The sequence below is a fragment of the Nematolebias whitei genome, chromosome 10 (assembly GCF_014905685.2).
Source record: "Nematolebias whitei isolate Nwh7 chromosome 10, NemWhi1, whole genome shotgun sequence".
Lineage (NCBI taxonomy): Eukaryota > Metazoa > Chordata > Actinopteri > Cyprinodontiformes > Rivulidae > Nematolebias > Nematolebias whitei.
Window position 1 is genome coordinate 27,375,452 of NC_056507.1, and position 11,977 is coordinate 27,387,428.

The 11,977-nt window shown below is 39.1% G+C and overlaps 1 protein-coding gene across 1 annotated transcript in view; it reads left to right on the forward strand.

Annotated features, from left to right (window-relative positions):
- The first annotated feature begins 11,070 nt into the window (after positions 1 to 11,070).
- The window catches only part of roraa (RAR-related orphan receptor A, paralog a), a 232,590-nt gene continuing 231,683 nt past the window's right edge, over positions 11,071 to 11,977 (forward strand). Inside the window, exon 1 of the mRNA XM_037683524.1 lies at positions 11,071 to 11,368. Coding sequence (XP_037539452.1) covers positions 11,212 to 11,368 — 157 coding nt within the window. The 5' untranslated portion in view covers positions 11,071 to 11,211. The remainder of the gene's footprint in view (positions 11,369 to 11,977) is intronic.

Here is an 11,977-nt window from a genome sequence, read left to right on the forward strand (position 1 = left end):
ATTACTCAATGCACCGCTAATGGGATTTATTTTTGGAGGCAGTCCAATTCAAGATGGCTGCCACTGCCAGAAAACCATGAAAATATGCACTAATTATAAAAACTAACTCAGTTGTACAGACTGTGTTAATATTAGATGTAGTTGGAGCTGAGAGGCACTCGTAAAACACTCCAAGTGCTATTCATCGTACGACATCTTAAAACTTCAGCATTAACTGTTGCAGACAACTCTGTTTTGCTGTTAGCAAAATATCACGGAAACCACTGGGTGGGTTATTATGAAACTTTAAAGAAAAACAAAACAAATGACTGAATATAAGTCAGTCCAATTCAAAAAGAGCAAATCAAACTAACACCAAAATGGCTATAATTCAATTTCAGACTCTGAGCTAAAGTTTGTTGTGGTGGTACCTGAGAGTTGTCAACCAAACGCACTCTGAGCGTCACATCTCATCATGTTGCATGAGACACTGTGTGTACAGGACAATTCAACTAAAATGCTCACAGTTACTGACAGCCAAGAGCTCCGGGGCCGGACATCCAACTGTTATTGTCATTAGGTAAGTTTGTTTAATGATTTAAAATCTGGTTTTATATAAAAACGAACTCATTGGTGGGCCGAACTGAGCTTAACGGTGGGCCTAATTTGGCCCCCGGGCCTCCAGTTGACTAGCCCTGGAGTATAACATTACTTTTGAAGGTATGGCCAAAATGCTCACCGCTTATGTCATTTCTCAAAAAAAGAAAAGATAGATAGATGTGCATTTACAAGGAGATGTGTATTACATCAAGGAGTGCTAGATCGTTGTTGGTTTTTTGTTTTATTTAGCTCTTAACCTACAGATGACTGCACAACATAAACAGAAATATGTTTTATTTTATGTTGGCCCATTATCACCAGGATTTGTATTTAAAAGTGTGAACACGATCACTGCTGTGGTCAGGTTGCTGCTAGGTGGTGCTAGTGGTGCTGTCTCTGAGGGAAACACAGCGACTGAAGCAACATTGTGGATATGGACTTACTACATGCATGCATTTCTAGAAGAATATAGAGTGACATAAATACAGGGTTGCTTCATGTATGATTTTTATTCACTGTATGGATTATTGTGCATCCCATGTTTGCAGAAATAACCTTTTGATTTGCCTCCCAGGCCAGCTAGTGCTGCACTAATGTGAGCGCGTATGAGAGTGCGAGCCCCTGAGCTCGTGTTTATTGCCATACATCACATCATTTACCACTTTGAACCATCAGAAATATGTCACTCAGTCTCCCTCTTGATACCTTCACGTGTCAGGCTGAAATCATAAATACAATCATATCCCCGTTGTCGGCTCTTTATTCTGTCAACCATTTCAAAATGTGGCTAAGCCTCTTCATTTCTGACACATGAATAAGTGAGAGGCCATTAATATGTCTCTTTCATTACACTCTGCCACTCTGCACTGCACACGAGCATGCAAAGAACTGCGTGTTAGCCCGGCCCGAGGTTTTGATGTTCCATTTGTAAAGCAACAAAAATATGTTATCGTGTCTGCATTGGAAGAAAAAAAAATAACTTCTTTCTGTGCATTTAAATGAAAAAGTGTTTGACATAAAATGGATTTATATCTCTCATCCAACCTTTGATTTTTTTTTAATTATGTTAAATTTATTTTAAAATGAAGGAAATTTAAAGCCTACCATTTCTTGAAGGATTGCATATCACCCTTTGCTTTTCATGTCAAAGCTGAGATCATATTATGACGAAAAGTAATTTTGGTCAAACATCCTAAAATGGATTAAGTACAAACTTAAGCAATGCTGCTAAACCTTGTGAGCTGGAGTAGTGCTTTATGTGAAACTTACTCTCAGCTTCTATCACACCAAACTTTAGCTCAAAATCTGTGATATTGACAGAGTCAAAGCCATTTTTGTCTTTGCCACATTTGCTTAGCTGTGGCAGCCATCTTCAATTAATATGACTCCAAAAGTGAATCAGTTGTAGATGTACACTCAGTGATTACTCTCCAAGAGTTTCATTGAAACCCATTTAGTGGTTCGTGATATATTTTGCTAACAGACAAGCAAGATAGATCACAGCAATTAATACCAGTACTTTAAGCAAAGGTTTTGCACAATACAAAGCACTCAGAGTATGTGTTGCGGATGATGCTCAGCTTCTACCTTAGCAAGGTTTAGCTTCATTCCTATAAAACTGGCTGATTTTTAGTAATTATTTTGTTTGCTGAAGTTGCTTAGCTGTGGCAGCCATCTTGAAGGTGGTTAACTCCAAAAGGTAAAGAGTTAAAGATATACACCCAATGATTATTTTTTTAAAGTTTCATTAAAATCTAGCTAGTAGCTCATGACATATTTTACTAACAGACAAACACAAGCACACGCAGAAGGGGCAAAACATTATTACACTTTTACCTTCGGCTGTAGTGCCAAATATTACATTAGAGTATTTGTGGGAAACTGATTAATTTTTTTTTAAAGAAAGCCCTGCCATTGAAAAACATATTTTTTCTTATTATTATTTTTTTTATCATTACAGTCAAGACAAGATTAGAGGGTAAACTCATCAGTCTCCTTGGCTGTTGTCTGATAAACTTTTTATTTGAAGGGTGTCCTGTCTCGTGTCTTTGGTGTCTTCCTCCAGTGCGCTCCTGATGTGAAATATAGTCTTATGTAATGAGGGAGAAAAATGGCGCGGCATTGCACCCCTGAGCCAGTGTCAGCTTAATCAATCATCTGATCACAGCCGGCATGCCTACTGTGCTCGCTTCACGTCCAACACATCACAACACCTTCTCAACAACGTGACAGCTGCATAATTCATTTTAATTCAGAAATTAAAGCGGCACTATTAAACTTGTCCTTGCAATGTTTTGTGCGTGAACGTGGAGTGGGTGTGCCCCTGCATATTCATTCTGCAGGTCTATTTCATGTCTTTTCCCTCTTATTTCATAAAACCATTGGACTAAATGTTTATTGGCACCATAAGAGTTGGTCAGCAGTTTGTCTTTATCACAGCCATGTTGGCAGCTCTTATATACACTATATTTGTGTCTGAGATAAATGTGCACGTCTGCTCGTGTCTCAAGTTGAAGTCTTGCAGCCTTTTTTGCTGAGCGTGCAACAGGCGCTAAACGTGAGTGCTGGGTTCATGCCGGCATGCTGCTCTGAGTCAGGAGGTCAGGGAAATCTGGAGGAACTAGAGCTGAGCAGAAGGAATGGAACTTGGCCTCTTCCCTTGGCAGCGAGATTCCTTTTGGCTCCCTGTCAAAAAAAGTCAGCCTTCTGCAAGAAGCAGCTCCAAAAGTTACATCATGCTCTTCTTGATGACTTACATGCAGCGCTGCTGTAATGGAAACATAAAAATTGAATCCTTTTGACTAAATTCCTACATGGTGTTAGTCCAGACATATCTTTAAGCACTTCATTTTCAGTCTTCTGCACTTTTACATGGATTCAGCGCAACTTGGTTTCAAAACTATAGCAATAAATTACACCCACAGCTTTTATGGAGAATACAGCAAGGAACAGTAAATGAAGAACCATGCAGTTCTGCTGTGTGCAAAGGGCATCTTTGCTGCTTCAGTGTGGAATAACAACGTTAGCAGCCAGGTGGTGTGAATCAAATGTTGAGTAACTGATCACTGTCAAGTGTTGGGACTGTAGTAAAAGCAGATGTTTGGCCAGCTTGAATGATCTGCAGCATCCGGTGCCAAGAAGGAAAGACATCAGCAATGATGTCAGAGAAGCAACTGTTGCTGCCCATCAACCTGAGGGGTTAGAAAGCAATTTCAAAACAGTCTGGAGTGCATCGTTCCACAGAGAGAAAGATTACTCAGAACTAAAAACAACAACAAACATTTGAGACAGCTGTCAGTCGTTGCAGGATTAGATGTGCAGACAAGGTCACCTCAAGGTCAGCTTGAACGAGGCACAGCAAAAACTCAAGGATCTTGACGTTGTATTTTAAGTTTTAAAAGTTCATGATAGTACAGTAAAAACATTTTGTAATGCACAGCACATTTAAAAGAAACAAATTTTATAACTTTTACAACAACAGCAAAAAAAAAAGAATTCACAGCAGATTTGAAGCACGGTGGTGGAGGGTCAATTATTTGTCTTAAAATAGCTCAGTCAAAGTCCAGACCCTCCTGCTGCCCTTGGGTTAAAAGAACCCATGGGGCCTCAGTGTTTAGACTGAGGCCTCACGGGTCATTTTGAGCCAAAGGCAGCAGAAGAGTTCAAAACGGACCTCAACACCAGATTTACACACCCCCAGTCTCGGCCAGACAAAAGACATCTCACACCAAAACGAACGTCACAACAACCATCATGTGGGGGGTGCTTTGTGTCCTTCAGTTGCACACACTCCCATTTAAAAAAAAAATGTTGCTACACTGTGCAAGTGGAAAGTTGTGAACAGAGAGCACAGCAGGGCAGAAACTGCAGTTCCATCCATACGTCTAAACAAAAACTAAACAAGAGCCCCCCCCCCCCCCCCATCATTACAGCTATTCATCATAAGCTTCAATAATTCCCACGATAAGTTGAAAACGTTAGTTACTCTTTGTATGTGCACAACTCTTCTGCTCGTTCTAGTTCAGCTACATATCTGTATGTTTCACTATGTTTCTGTCATTTCTCATGATGTCACAGTTCTCACAAGACTTGAGTCAGACAACATAATCTCACCTTAACAGAGATGTGCACAACTAATACTCCCAGAGTTGAGTTAATTAATATATACAGAGTGAGCTAAATGCCTCCCTGGCTGTGAGACTCTTACAATCATTTAGCAGATAATGACTTCAAGTTATTGCTGCTAAAGTTCAAAGTATTGAATCACTGGATGCATTTAGGATTTATTTATTTATTTATTTTTTTTTTACATACTGCTTCTACATGTTGGCTTTGTTTTTTGTACAATATTGACTCTTTAAAGTTTGTCACGCTTTTCTTGTTCTTGTGATTTACCTAAAGCTGTATTGCAGGGGCGATTCTAGAATCTGAACTTTAGGGGTGCTTAGCCCCCAGTGCTGACAATGGCTCTTAGCTTGAACAATGTGGTGGCCATTGGCATTAGAAGCATTCATAATGTGTGTGTGTGTGTGTGTGTGTGTGTGGGGGGGGGGGGGGGTTAAGAGACTCACTGGTGGGGAGGTTTGGAGGTCCTCCCTCAGAAAATTTTGAATGAAGTAGATGTCATTTCCTGCATGCTGGTGTCTTTTAACAGGTTGTTAAACATCTGTGTTTACCTCCATAAGTAAACACTTGATTCAATAACTATTTTAGAAAGAATGGCACCACAAGAAGTAGTGCTAAGCTAGCGGCATGCAATGCAGATGCACTAGCTAAGATGCTACAGACAGAGACTCTTGGCAAGAACCAATACAGACATGTTCCTGTTTTTATTTTTCTACATTCGCCTTATAATCTAGCTGTTTTTGTTACTTTTTTGCCATCTTATTTTAATTTGTAAAAAAATAAAATGAAACCGGTATGCCTCTTTTATGATTGTCTATTGTTGTCGTTGTTATCCACTGTTGTCATCACTCTTTGTTAAAATCAGGTATCTTGTAAATGATTAAACTAAACTGCTCAGGGGGCCACAGTTACTGAAAGCAGCAGCTCAGGGGCCGGACATCCAGTAATTAAAGTCATTATGTAATTAAACCAAGTATTACAATGATACTTTTATATTTGTTTAGTTTGTTGCATTGAATCATAAATGCAATAAACAGAACCCAAAACCCAAACCCAGAACCACCCCGCCACCACACACACACCCCCACCCCCCAAAACAAACAAACAAACAAAAAAAGAAATGTAACTATTTTTCAGGGGTGCTGAATTAAACTTTAGGGGTGCTTGAGCACACCCAAAAATGGGCTAAAATCACCACTGCTGTATTGATTGTTCATAAAAACCTGGTAAAGACCATATTACTGTGTCATTATTTCAGTATACACAACACAAACGTATACTTTTCATCATGACATCACAATTTTTAAAAACTTTTATTTTTGAGTTTTTTACATAATTGAACATTCCCCACCTTCATTGAATACTAAAATAATATACCTAAAACTGTGAAAAAAAAAAACAGTCAGCAGCCCCCGCTGACCCCACATCTGCTCACGTTTCTGCCCATCCTGCTATACTCCTGCCTTCATGCTCCGTGTTCGCCTGCCCATGTCACCTGGCCCCTCATGCCATAGTTTGTTTCCCTGCTTTGTTTTGCCTGTCACCCATCTTTCAGCTCAAGCCTGCTCCCTCCATGCCACGCCTCCCTTGTCTCCTCCACAGCAGTCAGCCTTCATTCCATGCACCTGTTCACCTCTCAATTTAAGCTCCATGCTCACTCTCTGTCCCTGCTAAATTATTACACCTCCTATTGTCGCTTATAATAAAGCCATTTCATAGTATCTTGTTTCAAGCCTTGTATCCTTGCTTTGTCTTGACCCCTTGCCTGTACCACGTATTCCCCACCTTGCCTGCCACTCTTTGGATTTGGACTCTTTGCTTTGACCAGGGTACTCGACCCTGCCTTTCTCCTTCGATGACTTCGCCTACGGATCACACGTTGGCTCTGGCTTCTGTGCTCAGCTTTCCGGTGCTTGACCTCTGCTATGACTTCTGGACCACAAATCTGGATCCCACCCTCCCGGACCACGAACAGCTTCAGCCTGCTCCGCTGCTGCAGCTCACTCTACAGAAGCGACGTCACTGGCACCAGTGTGACTACATCACCTGCCACGTACAGACTGAGAAGGTTAGTGACTTTTACTGTAACCCCAGAATCTCCTCACCAAAGTCACTAACCTGTCTGTCTTTTAAGATTGGACTCCCACCTTGGACCCTGACTCCAGCAACCAGCAGCCAAATTAATAAAGACTGTTTGTTTTTTTGCACTCCTGCATCTGGCTTATTAAGAATCCACAACCCGCTCGTTACACATACATACAAACATAGCCTTTACACATACACACATACAACTTTTACACTAAAACAATTGACATAATAAACATACAAAAGCAATTAAACTTCAGGACACAATTTTCTAGAAATTACAGCAACCCACTGTCAAGTTGTTCGATACATTTCAACATTTGGTCAAAAAGATCAGTAGTCATTTGTAGAAGTTCAACCTGTCCATAATAAATACTTGTTTGACTCTTTGTTTCCAGTCAGTTATTGTTGGGGGTTTCAAGTCTTTCCAATTCACTGTGATTAGTTGTTTTTTTCCAACCAATAATAAAATATGTACTATACATATTTGATTTCAATTCCTCTTTTAAAATAACCGCCAATAAATAAAACTGAGGACTTGATGTAACCTCCCTCCACAAAATTTTCTCAAGCTCCACCTTGATATCCCTCCAGTATGTTTGGATAATAGGACAATCCCCCAAATATGTGTACAGTATATGGTATATATATGTGTATATAGTAAATAGGTGTATATGGTATATATAATTTGTGTATATGATATATATAATATGTGTATATAGTATCTATGTGTATATGGCATATATAATATGTGTATATGGTATATATGTGTATATGATATAATAATAATAATAATGAATTTAAATTGTAACGCACTTTTCATTAACCAAAATCTCAAAGTGCTACAGAGTGCAACTATAATATATAATATGTGTATATGGTATATATAATATGTGTATAAAGTATATATAATATGTGTATATGGTATGTATAATATGTGTATATGGTATATATAATATGTGTATATGGTATGTAAAACATGTGTATATGGTATATATATGTGTATATGGTATTATAATATGTGTATATGGTATATATAATATGCATTTATACTATGTATAATGTGTATATGGTCACCTATTTTCCCACATTTTCTCCAGCAGTGTGCAGTTGAGTGAACCTTTACAAAATAAAATATTTTAAAAAGGGTGTGAAAATCCCTAATTTTCCAAATAAAATGAGAACATTAAGAATAGAGTGCACACTAAAAGTACAATACTTTCATTTGTTTCAAATGGCAGCATGATGTTGTGCAATACAGGCGAGCAAATTCATAATTCAGATGTTTGATTGCAATTTATTTTCCCACAACAACTAGAATAAACTTTCCTTACTTGTCTTAGAAGTGCTGATAACATGATCCATGATATTTCCCAATCTTTGTGTCTCCTTCACACTGGCACCAACCACTTTTCAACTCCATATCATTTGATAGTGAGCATCAAATAATAATGTTATGGTTTAGTTATGTTAATTAATTATGACAACTGCGGGATCATCACATGTGGAATTATATTGTTTAAATCTTTTGAAATAGTGTTTCAGTGTGGCTAAAGGAGTGGTTCAAAAAGTTGGTGTTCAGATCACCTTAAGGGACACAAAAAATAGTTTGGGTTCTTGAGATGATTTCCATGAATCAAAAAAAAATAAAAAAATTCTTCATTGCATTTTTGTTCGATACTTGTTATGGAGGTCAAATATGATGTTATTAGTCAGTATAAATAGTGTAATTAAGTTATTATAATTCTTGTTTAATTGGCCTAATTGCATATTTTAACCAAACATAAATGGTATCAAAGGTTTGGCCATCATTATTTTGTAGGTTGGAACCTAAAAAGTTTGGAAACCAATGCACTAAACTGGGAAGAGTAAAAAAAGATTAGTAATTCAAATATGGACTTTGAAACAAGTAACCAGAAGAGAAAAAAAACTACCGGTAATGGATTTTTTTTCTCCTATAAACACAAAGATGCTGCCTTTTATTTAGAAAACTGCTTTAAAATTAAAACAAACCATCTACTGTCGTAACAGGAATATTAATATTTGGTCACACTGACTTTTCTGCTCATCTTGTCTGTGATCAATGTGTGCTTGAAGGGTAGGACCAGGTCAAAGTCCACGTGCATTCATTGCTTGGAAGAGGCGGGTTCTGTCTGCAGCCTGTCCTGCTGATCACATGCAGAAAGCATGGTGCTTGCACACACACACACACACACACACACACACAACTTCTTCTTTGCGCAACAAGCAGGACACAGAAGTCATCTGCTCGTGTCATGTTTAACACCAGGCACACATGGGTGTTGTATCCTAAATTGTATCCTCTCCAAACTGCTGTCAAGCCGCTCTTTTATCAGGCAGAGTGGAGAGCTGCATGTTATTGTGTGAATTAAAAGAGTTCTTTCATCAGCTCCACTCACATATGCAGCCCACTCCTCCCACAGGGTGGTGAAGATCATGATGATGAAGATGATGATAGTGATTTAAAAAAAAAAGAAAATAATGAACAGACTGCTGATTATCCCTGCTTGAATTCTTGAGGGTTATCGCCGGTGGAAGCCTGCAGACTGTTCTGTGAAGGCACTGAAGGAATTTGCAGTGAATATTTCATGCACCTCTGCAGCTTTTGACTGAGTTAGTAGACGCAGAGATCAAATCAGATGGAGGCAACTGCAAGTTTGCGGTCAAACGTAATTAACCTCAACCACCGAGAATATTATTAAGCGCAATCTGATGCAATATCGCGTGTGATCTTTCATAATTATGAGCATTTAGGGAATGCGTTGTAAATGACTGTCAGCTACTACCACACCAAAGTTCAACTCAATATCTGTAAAATGTAATGAGGCACAGCCATTTTTGGGTTTGCTAATGTCAGTGAGTTGTGGCAGCCATCTTGGGTTGTCTCCAAAAATTAATTTGTTTTAGATATATACGTTACTTTCGGAGTTTCACCGATATCTGTCCAGTGTGCAGTGAAATGTGTTGCCAACAAACAGGTTGGCATATGCATATGCAACAGCATATTTTATTTTATCAGGTTGCTGTGGCAACAATTTGGATTGGACTGAGTCTAAAAGTTATACCACTGTAGATGTCAAGTTAAAAAATTACTTTTCAAAAGATTCAATATAGCTTTTAGCATTCAAGCATTGGGTTAATGTCAGGACTGACTCTGGACTGGGTGGACAGTGGATGGCTTCCATGAATTAGCCACAGATATTTTACTAACAGAGGTAATACCAATAGTTAGTGTCAAAGTTGTGAACACAAATCCTACACAAACAGCAGCTTGATTCCATCTTCAGCTACTACCAACACCACTTAAAGTGCTTCACAGTTCAAACGTTAGAACAAACAATAAGAACAATACAAAAATGGCAGAGCACAGCTACTGTAGGTATTAAAAGCCTGCCTGAAGAAAAATATTTCATGATTAGATTTTAAAAGGGCCAGATCAGTGATGGAGTGCAAGTCATGAGGAAGTTGGTCCCACAGTCTGGGTGTGGCGACTAAAAAAGGCCCAGTCACCCCACTGTTTGTATTTGGACTTTAGGACTTACAGTAAAGATGTCGACCTCAAGATCCTCTCATATTCATGGAATACTACTAAATCAGCTAAATAAGAATAAATATGGGAGATTCCAACATACAGAACATTACAGTTGTCAAACCTTGAGCTGATAAAAACATGAATGGTCCAGGTCAGGATGATCTAAAAAAAAAAAAAGGTTTGATCTCTTTTAAAAGACGTAACTGGGGGAGAGAGAAAAAACAAAAAACTGACCTTATCTAGAGGCTATTTGTTCATAAAACTTTAAATCCTTGTCAAAAGTTTTTTATATTAACGCATGCGTTTGATGACAGTTTTATCACAATTAATCCAGGGATTGAGATATTTTGCTTACAGTCAAAGCAAACACTGAGACACACTCAAATTGGGAAAAAAAATTTGCCCTTTTGGATTTAGAAGCAGATGATAAACACGCACTTGTTGTAATGTAAGCTATATTTTGGATTGTTGCAATACATGGCCGGTATTATCACAACATGCCATACTTTTATATAAATTAAATTTAAACACAAAATCTGGTTGTACAATATCAAATTCCACGTTTAAAACCCGCATCTTGCATGCCCTTTCTGGCCTGCATCTATTCTTCGGCTATTGACAAGCTCTCCCTTTCCAGGCTGCATGGCTGGGAGTTTCTCACCAGCGCCCCTAGTGGACAATCAAACCAAACACACCCACCTCCAGACACACTCGCATTTCTCATTTCATACTTCTGCTCTAAATTAGACAGCACGACGTATAGTGTCGGCGCTCCACGGTTCAGCAGGACAATTAGTTGAAGTGTTAGCTGTAGTTGGGGGGGGAAAAAAACCCAAACAAAAACAAAACAGTGAATCCTGAAATTCAACATGGAGTCCCCTCCAGATCCAGCGAGCGACCCGGGCAACAGCGCCTCGGAGCCGGCTACCCCCGTCAGGGAAACCCCGGTAAACCTGGAGACGCTCCGGAAAGCGGACCATCCGGCGGCGCCGGTTCGGAAGCAGACCTGCTCGAGCACCAACAGAGGTAAGAAGGCAGCGTTTGGGGTTTTAAAGGCTGTGGAAGACGAAAGCAATCGAGGAATTAAAAAAAAAAAATCTAAATATGAATCAAATTTCAACCTCATATAAAAAAATAACTGTCTAAATCCTCTCCGGCTGCACTTCTAGTTCGGTTGTAGCTCATTATTGCTTTGGTGTGTGTGTGTGTGTGTGTGTGTGTGTCACCCTCTCTGTATGAGTGTGTGTGCTGCCACTGACAGCTAAAATCATGGGGGGGTTGATACGGTCACAGATGTCACATTTACTCCTGACTGCAGGATTATTCAATTATCCAGGAGTTGGGAATGTCGCTGCTCGCTCCAGTCCAGCGCCACATTCTGTCAAAGTGTCCGAAGAAGTGAACTTTAGGAAACTGGGCTCGATCAGCTGCTTGCCTGGATCTCTTGTTTTTATTATTATTTTTTTTTTTTTTAAATCTCACAGATTGGGGGAAAAAAAATACGATTTTGTTTATTTCCTGCAACAAAACAAAAACAATTTGGAGCTCTTTTGCATGCACTGTGCAGAGAGAGTAAAACTAAACGCATGCAAAGTATGCATGCATGACTGCAACATGCCCCCCCCCCCCCCCCCC